We start from the raw sequence: 19,923 nt of genomic DNA, 5'->3' as shown, positions 1-19,923 counted from the left end.
GCCTGGCCCTCCGTGGCCGGGCTCTCTCCCTGGGTCGCTGTGGCCAGGCTCTCTGCCTGGTCCTCCCGTGGCTGGGCTCTCTGCCTGGGTCCCCGTGGCCGGGCTCTGCCTGGGTCCCCGTGGCCGGGCTCTCTGCCTGGGTCCCCGTGGCCGGGCTCTCTCCCTGGGTCCCCGTGGCTGGGCTCTTACCGGTGGCAACTTCGTGGCGGAGCCGGGGGTCGGGGGCCCTTCATCCCTGGGCAGCGAAGGGCCATTGTGCTCCACGTCCGTCCCTGCAAGAGAGCCCGGTGAGCGCACGGCAGGGCCGCCCGTGGTGGCAGGAAGCCGCGCTGACCACGTCCCTGCAGGTGTCTTCATCCCTTTCCAGCTGGGCCCAGAGGCTAGAGAGGCCCCCCTTCCAGCCCCCCTCACCAGCCCCCCCCGACCAGCCCCCCGACCAGGCTCCACCCCCGACCAGCCCCCCCCCCCGACCAGCCCCCCTGACCTGGTGCCCGCTGACCTGGGCTGAGGGGGTCGAGCTCATTCTCGCCTCCGAGCAGCAGGGCCCGGGCCAGCCTGCGGGGCTCGGCCTTCTGGGGGGCGGACGGCGGGCACAGCGAGAAGCGTCGCCTCAGGATGGCCTCCTCCTTCATGGCCTGGGCGCTGGGCGGCTTCTGCGGGAGACGCGGGGCGGCCTCAGCGAGTGGGGACCCCCACCACCCCCCGAGAGTCAGGCTGAGGGCGGGGCCGCCCATGGTACACTCAGGTCCCCACGCAGGGGCGTCTCAGAGAAGGGCCTGCAGGCCGCGAGGGGCGGCCGTATGGTGCCGTCTTTCTCTGAGCGCCCCCATCCCCATCCCCACCCCTAACCCCCGCCCCCGCCCCCGTCCCCGTCCCCAGTTGGCTGTGGGCCCCTGGCCCCACCCGATGGCCCTGAGGTGGGCACGGCCCCACCCTGGCCAGCACCTTCCTTCCAGAGAGGGAGCTCTGTGGGTGGAGCAGACCCAGAGCTGGGGGTGAGCCACCAGGACGCCCGTCCGCCCCCTCCTTGTGGGGAAACGCCCGGCACAGGGAGAGGCCCGGAGGGCGCCCACGGGTGTGCACCCGCGTCCCTCCGTCTAGCCCACACTCCAGGGCGAGCTTCCGCCTGCCCGCAGCCCAGCCCCCACACCCTCCCGGCCCAGCAGAGGGCGCCCCCTCCCCGCCCTGCCCCGCCTGCCTCCTCCCGTCCCATGGAGGAGAGCAGCTCCCTCCCCATCTCCCTCACTCCCAACCCCACAGGGGGTGGCGATGGGGGGGCAGGGGGGGTCGTGGACAGTTGAGGGCACCGCCCCCGTCCCCGGACGTCAGCCTGTTTCCTAGATGAGAAAGTCATGGCTCCGGAGCCGAAGGCCTTGCCCTGTGGTCGCGCCTGTGGGTGTCGGGGAGCAGGGTCCCCTCCCAGCCCTGGGGTCTGTCCACTCCCCAGGACGTGCTCCAGAAAGGCCCTCGGACCCGCCTCCCCACAGCCTGCCCTGCCGCCTCCCGGGGTGGCCGGCACTTCCTGCAGGGCCCAGGACAATGGCCACTTTCTCCCTGGCCCAGCCTCCCGGGCGGGCGGGGTGCAGGCACAGCCTGTTCTGTGACAGGGCGGGCGGGCGAGCAGGAGGGCCTTCGGGGGTGGGCAGGGTGGCACAGGGTGTCCAGGGCCTGGTGGCTTCCCCCGGCAGCTCCCAAACCTCCACTGTGCCCACTGCCCGGGTCAGAGGGAGGCTCCTGGCTCAGCGGGACTGGCCAGCCCCCATCCCCCCCTCTCTCCCTCGTCCCATCCTGCCACCTGGCTGACTTGTTACCTTGGCCATTTCACAGGTGGGGGAACTCATTTCTAAGAGGTTGGGATTTGGGCCCAAAGTCACACAGCTAATTGGCAATGCCCATGCTTGAGCCCAGCGGGGCTAATGACAGGCCATGTGCCCATCCATCTATCCATTGCTCACCTATTCATCACCCCTCCACCCACCGGCCTATCCACCCACCCAACCTCCAGGCATCCACTCATCTCTCCACCCATCCATTCACCTGCCTATAACCCATCTGCCCACCCATTCATCCACCACCCATCCATCCATCCATCCACCATCCATCCATCCATCTACCCATCCATCATCCATCCACCATCCATCCATCCACTATCCATCCATCTATCCATCCATCTACCCATCCACCCATTCATCCATCCATCCATCCATCCATCCATCCATCCACCCATCCATCCACCATCCATCCATCCACTATCCATCCCTCTATCCATCCATCTACCCATCCACCCATTCATCCATCCATCCACCCATCCATCCATCCATCCATCCATCCATCCATCTACCCATCCATCATCCATCCACCATCCATCCATCCACCCATCTGCCTGTCTTCCATCTATCCACCATCTCCCCATTCATCCTCCCCTCCCTCCCTCCTTCTGTGGCTCCTTGTAGCCCAGTGGTTCTCAACCTTCCTAACGCCGCGAGCCTTTAAATACAGTTCCTCATGTTGTGACCCCCAACCATAAAATTATCTTCGTTGCTACTTCATAACTGTCATGTTGCTACTGTTATGAATCGTCATGTAAATATCTGATATGCAGAATATATTTTCATTGTTACAAATTGAACATAATCAAAGCAAAGTGATGAATCACAAAAACAGTATGTAATTATATATGTGTTTTCCGATGGTCTTAGGCGACCCCTGTGAAAGGGTCATTCAACCCCCAAAGGGGTCGTGACCACAGGTTGAGAACCACTGTTCTAGCCAGTCCCCCAGCATCTGACTTCCCGTCTTCCCTCCCCGCTTCCTTCCTATCACCCAATAATCAGACACATCAGAAGTGACACTCAAATGACTGACTGACGGCCTGGGACAGACGCCCACCAATTCCAACGCGATACAGGCGAGTCCGGTGATGCCCCCTCTCCTGTCCCCCCAGCTCAGGGCCCTGCGAGCATCGGCTCAGACAGGAGGTGGCACCTCCGTGGCTACAGTGTCCACATGTTTCTTCCGAAGACACAAGTCCCAGGTCCTCCCAACGCCCCCCCCCACCCCCCCACCCCCCCCCCCCGAGTCCTGGCGCCCGGGGCTGAGGGCTGCCTCCACCCCCTGGGCAGGCGGGTTACCCCTGTGGGGTTATGGGGGAGTTTTCTGTTCATTGCAGAGGCGGATTCCTCTCCCCCGCGGCCCCTCGCTGGTGGAAGCACAGGCGAGCCTCCACCTCCTGCACCACCCTGCTCGCTCCGCCCACCTCCCCCGGCACCCTCTGCCCCACGCACTGCCCTCTGTGTTCCTTGAAAATGCCAAGCTCGCCGCCACCCCCAGGGCGTCTGCCTCCCCCTCCGAAGGCCCTCGCCCTCCTGCCCAGCGGCCCAGCCCCTGGAATCCCCCAATTCCACGCGGAGCTGAGCAGGACTTCCCAGGGGCTGCGCCCCTCACAGGGGAACTCCCCGCACTGGACGCCCGTTCCCTCGCACACGTTCCCTCGCACACGTTCCCTCACACACTTGGTGGCTCTGTTAGCTCGTCCCCGGGGGATGCGAGTTCTAGGCAAGGGGGCCGTGTCTGTCTGTCTGTCTGTCTGTCCTGGCGTCTCCGGCACAGGAGCAGGACGTCCCAGCCTTGGGGCTCTGTGCCCCCAGTGGTCCCGGGGTGAGTGCAGGTGTTGGAGCAAAGGCCCTGGGCTGGCCCGGCCAGCGTGGCTCAGGGGTTGAGCATCGACCTATGAACCAGGAGGTCAGGGTTCGATTCCCAGTCGGGGCACAGGCCCGGGTTGCAGGCTCCATCCCCAGTGTGGGGCGTGCAGGAGGCAGCCGATCCGTGATTCTCTCTCATCATGGACATTTCTCTCTCCCTCTTCCTCTCCCTTCCTCTCTCTCTAAAATCAAATAAAAAATGATATATTTTTTAAAGGCCCCGGCCTCCTTCCTCCTGGGCTGCGGCTCAGGGCGGGTCCTCTGAGCGGTGGCCAGGGTGGGTTTGGGGCCGATTTCCTCTATAATCCTGGGGAGGCTCCTGTCTGGCTTCCCGCTACCCCCACACCCGGTGTGTTAGAGACAGGAGTGCCCAGCGGCCTAGGAAGGCTGCCCTGGCCTCCAGGCACCGGCAGGAGGCCGCGGCCGGCTCCGTGGGGTCTGCAGACCGGGGAGGCCGGGAGCTGGCGGACGCGGTGAGTGCGCGCCTGGTGAAGACCACGGAGCCGTCCTGGAGGGCGGGGCGGGGGATGGGTGAGGAAACAGACCCCCGGGCTGAGGTTCCCGGGCCACCGGACGGCACAGGTGAGTGGGGTGGGGGAGACAAGGGGGAGCACAGGGGGGAGGAGCTCTGAGCCCAGCTGGGCCCTCCTGCCTGCGTGAGCTGAGCACCCCGAGGTGCAGGCCCAGAACACGGTGCAGGCCAGGCTCCGCCCGCCCTCCAGCCCCAGCGCTGAGCTCCAGCACCTGTTCGGGCACCAACTGACCACCAGCAAGGCCTGGTGAGGAGGCCGAAGCCCACAGCCCCCTGCAGGGCGCCACCGCCGGCCCGCCCCCAGGAGCTGCCTTCCCAGCCGCCCTCCCCCCCCAAGCCCACCTTCGGCCAGAACAATGGCTCCTTGGGAAGCAAGGTCACTGTGCCTTAGGTCAAGGCTGCCAGGCGGTGGGCAGCAGCCGGGGCCGGAATTCCCGGAGCCTCGGCTCCCAGAAGGAATGGCGTCCCTCCTCCCACCTGCAGGGCAGGGGCCTGGGGACCACCCTGACCACACCCCCCAGCCATCGCTGCCCACAGTGGCCTGGGGACCACCCTGACCACACGCCCAGGCCATCGCTGCCCGCAGGGGTCTGGGGGCACAGCCGGGGCGCGGCCAGCCCTGCATCTGAGTCCCTGTGGTAAGTGGGTTTGCTCCGGGGCTGGCAGAGGCCGGGACAGCGGACAAGTGCGGGCCCAGCCCCTGCCCACAGCGCCCGGGCGGCTTTCTGACCAGTGTGACCGGCGGGCCCAGCTGTGCCCGGACGCCGGGGCCCCTCAGTCCAGAAACGCGCTCAGGCCCTCAGGCTGGGACCACGAGGGCAGAGACAACCAGCGGCCTGAGCAGCCCCGTGGGCACAGCAGCCTCCTCAGAGCGCGGGCGGAACCAGGCCTGCGGGAGCCGCCCCGATGCGTCCAGACTGGGGTTCAGGACTGGCTCCTGCGCGGCTTCTTCAGTCCCAGGTGCCCCAGGCCGCCAGTGAGCGCTTCCATCTGACTCGTTCCCAGGAGAGGCGAGGGGGGAGCACTCCCGCCATCCGCCCAGGATGCAGAGGCCACGGCCCGAGGGAGAGACCAGCCATGCCGGGTTCCCGGGGTGGCACAGCCTCCCGCTCCGTGCCCTCTGCAGGGAGGGGATGGCCAAGGGCAGACAGGAGAGGCAGGGCCCGGCCCAGCTGGGAGCGTGGGTGGGACTCGGCGCCCGGTCATTTCCCAGACGTGGCGGCTGAGCGCGGAGCCGGGTGGAGAGGCAGGACAGCGACGGCCACACCTCCAGGTTCTCGGGCGGACTCAGCCAGGTCACATGGCTGTGGGTGAGGGCAGGCCCTGGCTCCCGCCCACCTGGCCTCCTGACCCACACAGGCCAACAGCCAGCTCAGTGCCATGGTAGCAGGCCCGGTCACCGCCCACAGCCACTTCCTCTGCCGCCAACGCCCCGGCCGGGCTGGGCTGGGTGTGCCCCTGCTGCAGGCTGACCACCACCAGCCAGACCCGCGGCCCAGCCCCAGCAGAAGCAGAGTGTGCTGGTCGGGGCCATGCGACCCGGCAGGAGTTGGGCGGGGGGTTGGGGGGGGGTGGTGGACAGCATAGGGGCGTGCCAGGAGCCCAGGTAGGAGACGGGGACCCACGCACTCTCACCAACCCTGGGCCTCACGTCCACACGTGCAACAGGATAGTGGGTTTGGGCCCCAGGTAACCTCATGCCCACGTCAGTGAAGTCAGGCCCCCCTCCTGTCTGCTTGCATCCTCCCGGCCTGACGCCAGACAGGCCAGCAGGTAGGGGGCAGGCACATGAGGCTCCCCGCCTCCCAGCTCATCAGGGCAGGGGTCCCAGACCCCCACATCACCCACGGGGGGGGCCTGCCAGGTCTGCAGAGCCGGTTCCGAGGGCCAGGATAGCACGGAGCCTGGGCTGGGCGCCCACGGCATGAAGCCCACTGCCTCCCTGCCTCGCCCCAGCCTTCTCGCCAGCCCCCAGGGCCCGGACCCCTCTCCCCGCCCCAGGTCCTTTGCACAGTCGGCCGGCCCTGGGCTGCGAGAACCAGCTGTGGCCGACGGGGCAGCCGACCCACCGCGTGCCTGAGTGGCCTGTCCTGAGTGGCCTCAGAGTGAGGGCTGTCCGCACCCGCCCGGCTCAGGCCAAGGGTGTCCTCAGGCCTTGTGCATCCGCCGACCGGCTGGGCAGGCAGCTGTGGGGCGTGAGCAGGAGCCCCGCCGCCCGGCCCTTCTGGGACAGCCACCACCACGGCAGCCCCCGGGGCCCAGGCCAGGCTGCGGGCGGGTGGCCCACGGACACAGCCTCCACCTGCCCCTCCCCCGGGCTCGGGGGGAGACGGGCTCTGCCAGAAACCGTGTGTCTGGCGGAGAAAGCAGCCCTGCCAGTCGGGCCGGACCCGCCTGGCACGGTGCCCAGCCCCCCAGCCGCGGTGGGGACAGTGCAGGAGGGTGGCCTGACAGGTGAGGGTGGTGACCGGGCCAGCAGGCCCCAGGCCCTGACTCCGGCCCCCTTGCTCCCTGGCCCCCGAGCCCACTGTCTGGCCCCCAGCCAAGTGCACAGGGGGCGCCCGGCGTCCTGGTGAGTGTGACCCTGACCCAGAGACGCAGGGCCACGTCGAGAGCCAGAGGCCAAGAAGGACGAGAACTAAAGACACGCCCAGGAGAGGAAAGCGTGTGCACAGCAGGGTGGCCACGCGTGTCCGCATCACGTGTCTGCTCCACACACGTCTGCTCCACGCATGTCCGCACGGCACAAGGCCCACACCCAGCAGGGCACCGTCCGCCGGGGATCGGGCACCACAGCCGCTGCAGGAGGCGCGGGCAGAAACGCCAGCCGCGGCCACTTCGGACAGCTGTTTCCTTTTCTTTCTTTTTTAAATATATATTTATTTTTTTACAGAGAGGGAGAGAGAGGGATAGAGTTAGAAACATCAATGAGAGAGAAACATCGATCAGCTGCCTTCTGCACACCCCCCACTGGGGATGTGCCCACAACCAAGGCACATGCCCTCGACCGGAATCGAACCCGGGACCCTTCAGTCCGCAGGCCGACACTCCATCCACTGAGCCAAACCGGCCAGGGCTACTTTCTTTTTTTAAAAAAAAAATAATTTTTAGTGACTTCAGAGAGGAAGGGAGACGGAGAGGGAGAGAGAGACATCAATGATGACAGTCACAGATCGGCCGCCTCCTGCACGCCCCACGCTGGGGATGGAGCCTGCAACCCTGGCCTGTGCCCCGACCGGGAATGGAACCCTGACCTCCTGGTTCCCAGGTCGACGCTCAGCCCCTGAGCCCCGCCGGCCGGGCAGATGGCTGTTTCTTAAAGAGAAAGTGGAGTTTCCACCACTTTTCACATTGTCACTGATCAGAACCACGATGGCCAGCACCTCGGCCTTGACCCACGACCTCTCACACCTGACCCCGTTTTACAGATGCCGCGGCAGCGCCTGTGAAGGGCCTGGGGGTGTTGCTGAGATGCGGAGGGTCCGAGGCCCGCAGGGTCCCCCAGAGGCGTCAGGCTGAGAACCGCCCCTGGAGGAGGGGAGCGAGCAGGGCTCCCTCCGAGTCCCACGACGACATCCAGTCTGACCCCCGACACCTGGTCACACTATGATGACCAGTTCCGAGCAGGGGCCGAGTCGGGCCTGACAGCCCAACACCCCTTTGCCTACGCCCACCGTTGGGGACTCCCCAGGAAACCCAGCCCGCCCTTGGCACTGCCCCTGACACCCTGATCATCCTAAAATGCTTCCCCTGATTCAAGGGGCCCCTCGTCCCAGCCTTGGGTGAAGGGGCTCAGGGGAGCTTCCCAGGGGCTCCTGGGTCCCAGGTGGGGCCCCGTGCTGAGACCAAAGGCACACCTCCTCCAGGCTGTCCTCTCTGACTGAGGCAGAGCCAATGAAGGCAAAGCCAGGAAGATGGCCTTGCCAAGCTCAGGCCTTGCTTCCGGCTCCAGCGTGGAAGAGAGAAGTGGGGGCCACAGCAAAGGTGAGCCCTAAGCCACCGCCACGGCAGGTGTGGCCAGCTGGGTGGCTCACCCAGGCCCGAGGGCACTGGGTCGCCCTGCTGCTGAGCTGGGCAGCCTCCGGGGGCTGGGCCTGCAGAGTCCTGGGGGCCCAGGTGAGCCTGGCAGAGCCAGGCAGAGGGCACCCAGGCTGGTGTCTCACACTCCGTGTCCCCAAGGGGCCTGGCGCGGGGCTGGACACGGCTCCTGCCTGCGGTCGCCCGACGTGGGCTCGGAGGCCCGCGGTCCGTGGGGAGCGCCTGTGAGCACTCGGCCCGCGAGGGCCCGGCTGGGAGGCAGGTCCTGTGGGGACGGGGCGGGGGGAGTCCGTGAGCCGGAACCACACGCCAGCGCACGCGGCCTTCCCGACGGCTGGACTTCGGGAAACTCGGCCAGGGAATCAAGTCCCGTGGGGTCCACGCGGGAGACGCACACGGTGTTGCCCACGGGTGAGGAACGCCCCCCGGCAGGTGGTGGGGTGGGACGCTGGCCGGGACCCTGCGGAGCTCAGAGGTGCCGAGTACCAAGGAGTACCGAGTGCGGCCGCCACACAGAGCGGCAGGGGCCCCCCGGGGACTGTGGTGTCTGTGCGTGAGCCCGAGGGCCCCCCGGGGACTGTGGGTGTCTGTGCGTGAGCCCGAGGGCCCCCCGGGGACTGTGGGTGTCTGTGCGTGAGCCCGAGGGCCCCCCGGGGACTGTGGGTGTCTGTGCGTGAGCCCGAGGGCCCCCGGGGACGGTGGGTGTCTGTGCGTGAGCCGGAGGGCCCCCGGGGACTGTGGGTGTCTGTGCGTGAGCCCGAGGGCCCACGGGGACTGTGGGTGTCTGTGCGTGAGCCCGAGGGCCCCCCGGGGACTGTGGTGGTCTGTGCGTGAGCCCGAGGGCCCCCCGGGGACTGTGGTGTCTGTGCGTGAGCCCGAGGGCCCCCCGGGGACTGTGGGTGTCTGTGCGTGAGCCCGAGGGCCACCCGGGGACTGTGGGTGTCTGTGCGTGAGCCCGAGGGCCCCCCGGGGACTGTGGGTGTCTGTGCGTGAGCCCGAGGGCCTCCCGGGGACTGTGGTGTCTGTGCGTGAGCCTGAGGGCCCCCCGGGGGACGTGGGTGTCTGTGCGTGAGCCCGAGGGCCTCCCGGGGACTGTGGGTGTCTGTGCGTGAGCCCGAGGGCCCCCCGGGGACTGTGGGTGTCTGTGCGTGAGCCCGAGGGCCTCCCGGGGACTGTGGGTGTCTGTGCGTGAGCCCGAGGGCCTCCCGGGGACTGTGGGTGTCTGTGCGTGAGCCCGAGGGCCCCCCGGGGACTGTGGTGTCTGTGCGTGAGCCCGAGGGCCCCCCGGGGACTGTGGGTGTCTGTGCGTGAGCCCGAGGCCCCCCGGGGACTGTGGGTGTCTGTGCGTGAGCCTGAGGGCCCCCCGGGGGACTGGGGTGTATGTGCGTGAGCCCGAGGGCCCCCGGGGGACTGTGGGTGTCTGTGCGTGAGCCCGAGGGCCCCCCGGGGACTGTGGGTGTCTGTGCGTGAGCCGAGGGCCCCCCGGGGGACTGTGGGTGTCTGTGCGTGAGCCCCGTGGGCCCCCCGGGGCCTGTGGGTGTCTGTGCGTGAGCCCGAGGGCCCCCCGGGGACTGTGGGTGTCTGTGCGTGAGCCCGAGGGCCTCCCGGGGACTGTGGGTGTCTGTGGGTGAGCCCGAGGGCCCCCCGGGGACTGTGGGTGTCTGTGCGTGAGCCCGAGGGCCCCCCGGGGACTGTGGGTGTCTGTGCGTGAGCCCGAGGGCCCCCCGGGGACTGTGGGTGTCTGTGCGTGAGCCTGAGGGCCCCCCGGGGACTGTGGTGTCTGTGCGTGAGCCCGAGGGCCTCCCGGGGACTGTGGGTGTCTGTGCGTGAGCCTAGGGCCCCCTGGGACTGTGGGTGTCTGTGCGTGAGCCCGAGGGCCTCCCGGGGGACTTGTGTGTCTGTGCGGAGCCCGAGGCCCCCAGGGACTGGGGTTGTCTGTGCGTGGAGGCCAGAGGGCCCCCGGGACTGTGGGTGTCTGTGCGTGAGCCCGAGGGCCCCCCGGGGATGTGGGTGTCTGTGCGTGAGCCCGAGGGCCTCCCGGGGACTGTGGGTGTCTGTGCGTGAGCCCGAGGGCCTCCAGGGGACTGTGGGTGTCTGTGCGTGAGCCCGAGGGCCCCCGGGGACTGTGGGTGTCTGTGCGTGAGCCGAGGGCCCCCCGGGGACTGTGGGTGTCTGTGCGTGAGCCCGAGGGCCCCCCGGGGACTGTGGGTGTCTGTGCGTGAGCCCGAGGGCCCCCCGGGGACTGTGGTGTCTGTGCGTGAGCCCGAGGGCCCCCCGGGGACTGTGGGTGTCTGTGCGTGAGCCCGAGGGCCCCCCGGGGACTGTGGTGTCTGTGCGTGAGCCCGAGGGCCTCCCGGGGACTGTGGGTGTCTGTGCGTGAGCCCGAGTGTGCGCCGGGGCCTCGCTCACTGTCCGCCCTGCCTTTTTTTTTTTTTTTTTTTTTTTTTTTAAATATTTTTTATTGATTTTTTATAGAGAAGAGGGGAGAGGGATAGAGAGTTAGAAACATCGATGAGAGAGAAACACCCATCAGCTGCCTCCTGCACACTCCCCACTGGGGATGTGCCTGCAACCAAGGTACATGCCCTTGACTGGAATCGAACCTGGGACTCTTCAGTCTGCAGGCCGACGCTCTATCCACTGAGCCAAACAAGCCAGGGCCGCCCTGCCTTTGTGCGCAGCTGACAGTTTCCATGACGCAGAGTGAAGAGGCCCAGCCTCTCTGCCGAGGTCTCTCCCCGGGCCCAGCCGCTCCCCGGGCCCAGCCGCTCCCCCGGCCCAGCCGTTCCCCCGGGCTCAGCGGGAGAATTTCATAAAAGCCTCACGGGGCCACTGGGTGGCTCAGGGGTTGAGCATCGACCTATGAACCAGGAGGTCAGGGTTCGATCCCCAGTGAGGGGCGTGCAGGAGGCAGCAGGTCAATGGCTCTCTCTCATTATCGATGTTTCTATCTCTCTCCCCCTCTCCCTTCCTCTCTGGTCAATAAAGTGTCCTGGCTGGTGCGGCTCAGTGGATAGAGCGTCGGCCTGTGGACTGAAGGGTCCCGGGTTCGATTCCGGTCAAGGGCACAGGCCGGGGTTGCGGGCTTGATCTGCAGTAGAGGACGTGCAGGAGGCAGCGGATCAGTGATTCTCTCTCATCATTGATGTTTCTCTCTCTCCCTCTCCCTTCCTCTCTGAAGTCAATAAAAACATAAAAGAAAAGAAAAGAAAAGAATCAGCACAGAGACAAGCAGCCGTGGAGACCGCGTTCCCCCCCCCCCCCCCCCCGGGCACCAGGGTGTCACGGCCGTGTCACCGCGGAGACCACGGGGTGAGCCCTGCCTCCTGGTGGGCGGCCTCGGGCCGGCTTCCTCACCTCCCTGAGCCCGGGTGCCCGTCTGTGATGGGGTGGGGTGGGGGGGTGATGACAGAACTCGCTGCCTGGGCTGTCGTAAGGGCTAGAGGAGACGGGCATTTGAAAAGCCCTTCCTAGCATGTCGATCGCCATGAAACCATCGCAACGACCGTCACCAGGAAAAAGGTGGTTATTCATCGCCGATACTTCAAGGTTGCCCGGCGCCGTGTGAGGCGGTTTAGAAAGATGTCTATGGAGCGCGGTCAAGCTCCTGGAGGCCGGTGCTCTGAGGGGAAGTGACCCTGGGTGGCCCTGGCAGACAGACCCTCGGCCAGAAGGAGCGGGTCCCCAAGCACGCGCTCCAGGGGGCTGTTCCGCCCCGACGCCCACCGGTCCGGCCGGCGGCTGAGGCTCGGGCTCCGGGCTGGTGGACAGTGATGAATGGCCGTCCGGGGACACAGGCCTGAGCTAAACAGCCCGTTCCCTGTGCTCCCAGATTTAGAAATAAACGGAAAAGCAGACACGGCTCAAACATAACGACCCGGGAGGACAGTCATCGGCCTGTCTTCATCCGGCGTCTGTGAAACCGCGGCTGAGGGCCCGCTGGCCGCAGCGCGGAGCTGGGGGGCCCACGAGAGGGGGGATGCCCCTGAGGGCCCGCTGGCCGCAGCAGGGGTGCGGGGCCCACGAGAGGGGGACACCCCTGAGGGCCCGCTGGCCGCAGCAGGGGTGCGGGGCCCACGAGAGGGGGGACGCCCATGAGGGCCCACTGGCCGCAGCAGGGGTGCGGGGCGGGCTCCACTTCGCATGGAGAAGTCTCCGTCCCCCCACTTTTTTTGGCTGCACTTGGAGTTCTGAGGACAGGGGAGCTCTGGGTCTGAACCCACAGAACACCAGCCTGGTGCCCCCGGGTCCCCTCTCCCACGGGCGACGGGAAGGCCTTGGCAGAGAAAAGGTTCCCCACCCTGTCATGTCGCTGACAGGCCGTGACCGACTACAGACACCTGTGACTCAGCGCCTTGTTTTCTGTTGTTCAGTTTTAATCCTCACCTGAGGCTATTTTCCCGCTGATTTTTAGAGAGAGAGGGAGAGACACCGAGAGAGACACATCGCTGTGAGAGACACCTCCATCGGCTGCCTGCCGAACGCACCCCGACCAGGGCCCTGCGCGTCTGCCACCGCGGTGCATGCCTTCACCAGAATCGAACCCGGGACCCTCAGTCCGCAGGCCGACGCTCAAGCCGCTGAGCCAGGCTCTGATTTTAATCAACTGAAGGTGCTGGTCCTGAAGAGACCCCTGGGGACCCTGGCAAACACCTCTGTCCGTGTGCGCGGCCCTGAGAGATGGCTCCCTCGGGGCGAGGGGGGCGGGGGCCGCCTGGGATGGTCCCAGAGGACGGGGAGGGGCCAGCAGGGAGACTCAATGCCCTTCCTCAGAAAGTTCCTCTTGGCTCCGGGCAGGACGTGAGCCCAGGCCCCGTACAGGCGACGTATCCACATGAAGCCGGGGCGCGGGGAGCAGCCGGGCCGGCTGGGCCACAAGCAGCTGCCGGTGGCAAGTTTCTGCCCCCCGAACACGAGGCAGGAGACGGCGCGAGGCATCGGCAGCCCCGTCACGTCTGCACCGCAGCCAAGGAGCCGTGTTTGTTTGTGGCTTCATCCATATATAGTCAAACCACAAACACACGCCCGGAGAGGAGCGCTGGGGAGGGGGAGGGGCGGGGAGAGGGAGGGGGGGAGGGGAGAGGGAGGGGGAGGGCGAGGGGGGCTGGGGGCTGCCTTAGAGGCGTGCACTGGGGGGGCGGGGGGGGGGAGCTTTCAGCAAGCGCGGCCGCAGCCGGAGAGAGCGGACCCGCTCCATTGTTCCCCGGGTTCCCGTGTTTAAACCGTCCACGGTCATGAATCATGAATCGAGCTTTTCATTAGTGACAAAGAGATGGTCCCTCCGGCTCCGGAGCCGAGCGGCTTGGCAGAGCCTAACCCAGGCCGGGCCGACAGACCCGCACTCAGGCCCGGCTCCGGGAGGGCCCGCTTCACAGGCGAGGAAGCTGAGGCCGGGGCTGAAGGGACCTGCCCAGGCGTCGTGGCCAGTGACGCGTCTGAGTTGGGCCTGGCTGGCGTGGCTCAGTGGTTGAGCCCTGACCTATGAACCGGGAGGTCAGGGTTCGATTCCCGGTCAGGGCCGAGAATGGCCGGAGGCGGCACCTGCCCCGGTTACGGGCTAGGTCCCCGGTGTGGGGCGTGCGGGAGGCAGCCAATCAATGGTTCTCTCTCATTGATGTTTTTATCTCTTTCTCCCTCTTCTTCTCTGAGATCAATAAAAAATAAAATTAAAATAAAAAAGAATTGGGGAGGGCTGAGGGGAGCTCACGCAAGGTCACCCCGAAGGGCAGGCCCCACAGAGAAGGTGCCCTCCCCCGCCCCCCATGCCCGGCATTCCCTGCACACGCCCAGCGCTGCCCCGTCGTGGGTGCTGAGCGAGGAAGGGCATTCCAGGTGAGGGAACAGCATCTGCTCGGGCAGACAGGTGCCGGCCAAGCCAGGCGGCCCCTCCCTGCCGCCCCAGGGCCCATCCCAGGGAGCAGCCCCCACCCGGGAAAGCAGAGGGCGGGCCTGCCGGACTGAGACTCGCTCCCCTGATCCAGTGACGCAGACACCAGCCCAGCTGCAGGCCGCGCAGTCGCTGGAAGGTTCTCCGGACGCTGGAAGGCTGGGCACCACCGCCAGGGAGGGTCCGGCTGGGAAGCCAGCTGAGGGCCGCAGGCAGGCAGGGCCGCAAGGGGGGTCCTGGCGGCCCTGGGGCAGGACCCTGTGTCCCGGGAGCGCCCAGAGCGGAGACCGGGGCCTGGGCCGGACGCTGAGGGCTCCCTCCACAGTGCACTGCCCTCCCCCAGAGAACCAGGGCCCAGGACGCCTCGGGCGGCACCAGGGCCCGTGCTGGGCTGGCCTGCTTTGGGGTCCGGAAGCCCCCTCCCCACCGCGAGCAGGAGGCAGGTGGTGGGGAGCCTGGCAGAGGGGGGAGGAGGGACGACAGGTGTCCAGTGACTTTCGAACTTTTCAATTAGCGGGAACCTTTTCCGTGGAAAACGCGCCACGTGTGGTGGGTCCTCACTGTTCCCGGGGCTCGAACGCCACGTCCCGGCTCGCCGCCCTCCCCGGCACCCCGAGGCCCTACTGTGCGCCTGGCCGTGGGCTAACGAGGAGGCCTGGCTCCTGCCCGCGGGGAGCTGTGCCCGAGGCGCCAGCACTCGGCTGATGCTCACCCGCACGCGTGCGGGGCCAGCGGGACTCCTCACGGGACTGCTGGGCGCCTTCGCGGGCGGGCACCGATTCAGGAGGGAGCGAAAGCCCTGGGCCATCTCCCTCGGCTGCCCGGCCACCCAGGCCCCTAGTACCACTGACCCCTCGGACCCTGGCCCAGCCGCTTCCCCTCCTCCAGCCCCAGGTCTGTACCCCTGTACAGGGGCTTGTGCCAGCCACCTGCCCGCCCAGCCCAGCGGGCGGGGACCCAGGCTGTCCGCTGGGCACAGGGTGGTGCGGGCACAGGGTGTCCCAGGCCCTTCGGGGACAGTCAGTGTCACCTACAGACCCAAGGGGCCTCCTTCAGGGACCCCTGACGGAGATGGGGACACAGGCCTCCTGAGTGGGCGAGGGCTCTGCCACGCTGCCCGACCTGCCCCACGCTGCCCTGGCCACACTCTGTGCCCTGCCCCACGGGGCCAGCCTGGCCTTTAGGCTCCACACAGGAGGGGGGCTCTGCCGAGCCCTGTCCCCCAGGGTTGGGGTGAAGAGCTCACCACCCCAAGGCCATGGGAGGACGGGGCTGCCAAGGACCCCAGACCCGGGGCGTCCCTCCCAGGGTGACAGAACTGGCGGCAGAGAGAACGCACCACCCTCCACCCCAACCCCCGTCCAATGAGATCCGGACGCTGCTCTCCCGGCTCCGACCAGCATCCCAGGGACAGCGATCAGCAGCTCCCTGACCCCCTCGGACCCTGGAATGTCCCGCCGGCTCCCTGGGGATGGGCCAGTCCCCAGCCTGTGGTCCTCAGCCCTCTCTGGCCTGCGTCCGCGGGATGCTGGGAGTCTGACTGGGGGTGGGGTGGGGACCTGGCCTTCCTGTGTCAGCTGCTGGGCGGGCGAGCAGAATGCCCAGCCACCAGCACGCAGCCCGGGGCCCTTTAAGCGGCTCCCGCCCACATTCACCCCAACAGACGGGCATACAAATCCCAGGGGGCCACTGCCTGCGGAGATTGGGACGTGAGGCCGGGCTCTTTAACAGACCCTCTGCCGTACCCACCCACAGGCGGGCATGGGACCCTCCTGAGCTCAGCGCCGGCCCTGCCCCCCTGTAAGCCCCCTCCCCTGCCATATGTGCCCAGTCAATGCCACCTGTGCTCCTGCCCTCTGCGAGGACGTCCTTCCTTCCCGGGACCTGCCTGTCCCCACCAGCAGGGGCCTGTCCCCGGCTTCCAAGTGCCCCCTGCCTTGGACAAAGGGACGTGACCCCCGTCAGGTCACAAGGGGCAGCCAGTCCTAGGGGGTGGGGGATGGGTGTCCCCAAACACCTGTATGAATAGGTGGGCTGTGGCGCTTTCACCTCCGGCCGAGCCCCTTGGCGACGGTCAGGGGGGCCGGGGGGGCTAGTCCACTCCCAGGTTAGCCTCCCTGCGCCCCCCCCATACTCAGGAAGCACAGGGGCCGGGTGGGAGGCAGGGGGGTGGGAGGAGCTGGTGAAGCGCAGACGGGGGGGGGGGGGGGGTCCAGGAGGGGCACCCAGTCCCAGCCACTGACCTCCCTGGGCAACAACAGCTGTGTGCTCAGAGCACTACTATGTGCCAGGCCCGGGCACACATTCAGGCAGCAGGCGAACGATGACCGCGGTGCGCACAGCCCCCGTGGGGCCGGCTCGGCCCGGCTGCCGTCGCCACACTCAGCCGTTCGATGACAGCGCAGGTGGCGAGGACCTCAGAGACGGGTCCAAGCTGCTCGGCAAACACAACGCAGCCGCCTCAGAACGGGCGCTTCGTGGGCACAGAGGGTCCCTCGGAGCAGCGACCTCTGAGTTGAGGTCAGAGCCAGCACCCTGGGCAGAGGGCATCCCGTGCAAAGGTCCTGGGGCTGGGTGCCCACGAGGCCAGCGGGCAAGGAGGTGAGAGAGCTGACAGGCGGCAGGGACCGGAGTCGGGGGTTATGAGCCCATTGGGAGTCACAGGGGGCTCTGAGCAGGTTCATATATACGTATATATATTTATTTATTCACTAAAATGTATTTTTATTGATTTCATAGAGCAGCGGTTCTCAACCTATGGGTCGCGACCCTTTGGGGGTCGAACGACCCTTTCACAGGGGTCGCCTAAGACCATCGGAAAACACATCTATAATTACATATTGTTTTTGTGATTCATCACTGTGCTTTAACGATGTTCAATTTGTAACAATGAAATTGGGGCTCACCACAGCATGAGGAGCTGTATGAAAGGGTCGTGGCATCAGGAAGGTTGAGAACCACTGTCACAGAGGAAGGGAGGGGGAGAGATAGAAACATCAATAATGAAAGTCATTGATCAGCTGCCTCCTGCACGCCCCCCACCGGGGATCAAGCCCGCAACCCAGGCCTGTGCCCTGACCGGGGATCGAACCTGGGATCCTTCAGTCCACAGGCCGATGCTCTACCCACTGACCACACTGGCCAGGGCTGGCTTCTATTTCAGATCGTGGGGGCTGGGGTGAGGCAGGGGCCAGAACGGAGAGCCTGTGGGCTGCTGTGTCCTCAGACCCAGTGCTGGCGGCTAGGGGACAGGGATGTGACAGGCTTGGAGGGCTGGGCTGAGCTCACTCTGAGATTTACAAGCCCTGGGGGTACCCTACATCCCTCAGAGCTGGCCAGCCAGGCTCACGATGGGGGTGACCTTGGATGGCCCCGGTGACCTTGGGAATTCTCCGCTGGCCCCTCCTCGCACCGCTCAGGGCTGTGATCCTCGATCCAGAGGCCCCCTCCTCGGGGTGGGGGGGTCCCCGAGGCCCAGCAGGCGGCCCCAGCTCAGCCCTGCGACATGCCTCACCTTGGTGGCTTGTCCCAGCCACCCGGCTGGGCAAAGAGCTCTCAGCCAGAGGGAGTCACCGCTTTGTCTGCCCCCCACCCCCAGCCCTGGGCACACGGCAGGGCCCACCCCCCTGGCACCGGCGCCACACGAGCCCACCTCACACCACACACGCACGCCGGAGCCCTGGCCTGGAGCAGCTGTGAGCTAAGAGGACAGCGCGATCCAACCTCGAGTCACCGCCGCCCCGGGGACAGGACCAGGGCCGCGCCCGCAGCGCCCGGGGGCAGCCGGCGATGAGGACACGCGGACGAGGCGGCTGCTCCCCCCCGAGCTCGCCCTGCCCGCCAGCTGCTCCCTCACCTGCAGGCTCCTAGGTCACGGGCGACCTCCCTCTGAGGGCACAGGCCCCGCAGGAGCACATCAGGCGCCCAGCCCAGCCCGCGTCTGCCTCCAGTACCATGGTGCCCACCGGGCCCCTGCCCCCCTGTGGACAGCCGGGCGGTCACACCCACCGGGCGGGGGCCCGGAGCGGGACCTGCCCCGGCCCATGTGCGTGTCCGTGCGCACATGCACCACCGCCTACGTGGGCTGCACCGCGGAACAGCCAAAGCCCGCGGCCCCAGACAGCCCGAGGACCAGCCGCGCGCTCATCAGGGCGTCTCCCTCCCTCCCCACGCGGAGCCGGCCCGTGGCTCCCAGGAAGAGAGCTTTCAGGGGAGGAGGTGATCCTGGACCCGCGCAGCACACGGACCCCCAGGGGGAGTGGGGGGCTGCGTCCTGCGGTCTCCCCTCTGCAGGGCTAGCCCGACCCCCAGACCAAGGGGCCTCCGGGGGCGTCAGGGGCACTGCCCAGGGCGCGGCACCTGCACCGGCGTCTCGAGGCGGCCCCACCTTCCTACACTCAGCCTGGCACCACCAGCCAGACCCACGCGGCCTGCCTCCCGCCCCACCCCGCCCCGCACACGTGTGGGCAGACAATGGGGCCCACAGATCTGGAGCTGGGCCCCAGGGGCGTGCAGACGCCCGAGCTGCCTGCTGTCCACGCAGCCTGTCAAGTTCAAGGAGCCGCCAGGCCCCACAGCCAGGGAGGCGGCCAGGGAGGCGGGGACAAAGGCCTCGGCGGCAGCCCACCGCCCGCTCCTGTGAGGACAGAGCTGCTGCCGCCTGGGCGGGTCCTGCCGGTACACAGACCCCGGCCCCCAGCGGTGCCCACGCCCCTGGCGGACGCCCTGCGGCTGTCCCGGCCTGGCGGCTGTGCCCAGGGGACGATGCCAGGGGTCCACCCGCAGGGCCACCTGAGGGCTGGCAGACACACACGTCTTCCTCGTGCAAACGAGTAGGAAGTGAGGAAACCCAGCCAGCGCCGGGCCTGCCCCGCCCAAGGCGGCGAGGGGAGCCCACTCCTCCCGGGGGGCCTGTCCACACCCCAGGGCCACGCTCACCCCAACTCCAGCCACTGCGGGCGGCCCACAGCCCAGCTGAGGGGGCCCCCCGGGGAGCCCAGGCTGTGATTGGTCCCCAGGGGCTGCGGGCGGCCCCCAAACCATGCCCCACCTTCCCCGGGCCCCCAGGACCCTCCTGTCGACACTGGTCCCCAGAACAATTCTTGAGGCTCCAGAGCTGCAGGGGTCAGTGGCCCAGCGGTAGAGGCGCGGCGGTGGGGGCGCAGGTGGCCCCTCACCCTATGGCCCCAGACACAGCCCCCGGGAGCCGGAGGCCAGACAGACCCCAGGGCCGGTCCAGACCCGCCCCGCCCCGCCCCACCCCGCACACCCGCCCCTTCTGCACCCGGGTCGCTGGGCTGGGGACACCGGCCGGCTCCCCTCGGGGTCCCCTCCTTCCAGCCGCACCAAGTGGGGAGCCAGGCTGCGCGCGCCGCTCCCGCACCCGGCCCCGCCCGCGCCTGAGCCCAGGAGACCTTCCCGGCCGCTCCCCGCGCTCCGGGCGCCACGGTCCCGGCGGGTCTCCCTCTCCGCAGCGCCGCCGCTGTCGGGGTCCGAGGGGGGTGCCCGTCCCCGGGGCCCGGGCGCCGCGCACGGCGTTCCCCGCCCCGACGCTGCGCGCTCCGGCCGCTGCGCCTCGGCCTGTCCGGCCCCTCCCGGCCCCTCCCGGCCCCTCCCGGCCCCTCCCGGCCCCGGGCCTCCCGGCGGATCCGCCCGCAGCGCCTACCGTGCGGGGAGCTGGGCGCGGGGCGCGGGGCGCGGGGCTCGGCTGCGGCGCTTCCCGGGCGCAGGAAATGCCAGAGGACTGAGCCCAGCGTGAGGAGGGA

At 67.8% G+C, this 19,923-nt stretch overlaps 1 protein-coding gene across 3 annotated transcripts in view; it reads right to left on the bottom strand.

The window, feature by feature from the left end:
- OSBPL5 (oxysterol binding protein like 5) overlaps window positions 1-19,923 on the bottom strand; it is a 46,273-nt gene extending 26,350 nt beyond the window's left edge. For 2 of the 3 annotated variants that reach the window (XM_036295904.1, XM_036295905.1), the window contains exons 1-3: window positions 19,824-19,923; window positions 500-653; window positions 190-272 (exon numbers count right to left, since the gene is read on the bottom strand). In XM_036295904.1, coding sequence (XP_036151797.1) covers window positions 190-272; window positions 500-632 — 216 coding nt within the window. In that variant the 5' untranslated portion in view covers window positions 633-653; window positions 19,824-19,923. Of the gene's footprint in view, window positions 1-189; window positions 273-499; window positions 654-19,572; window positions 19,696-19,823 lie in introns of those variants that run through there. The other variant, XM_036295906.1, reaches the window with a different exon arrangement.

Source organism: Myotis myotis, unplaced genomic scaffold, assembly GCF_014108235.1.
Source record: "Myotis myotis isolate mMyoMyo1 unplaced genomic scaffold, mMyoMyo1.p scaffold_m19_p_27, whole genome shotgun sequence".
Lineage (NCBI taxonomy): Eukaryota > Metazoa > Chordata > Mammalia > Chiroptera > Vespertilionidae > Myotis > Myotis myotis.
The sequence above is the reverse complement of the archived record's forward strand: the minus strand, read 5'-3'. Positions and strand labels throughout refer to the sequence as shown.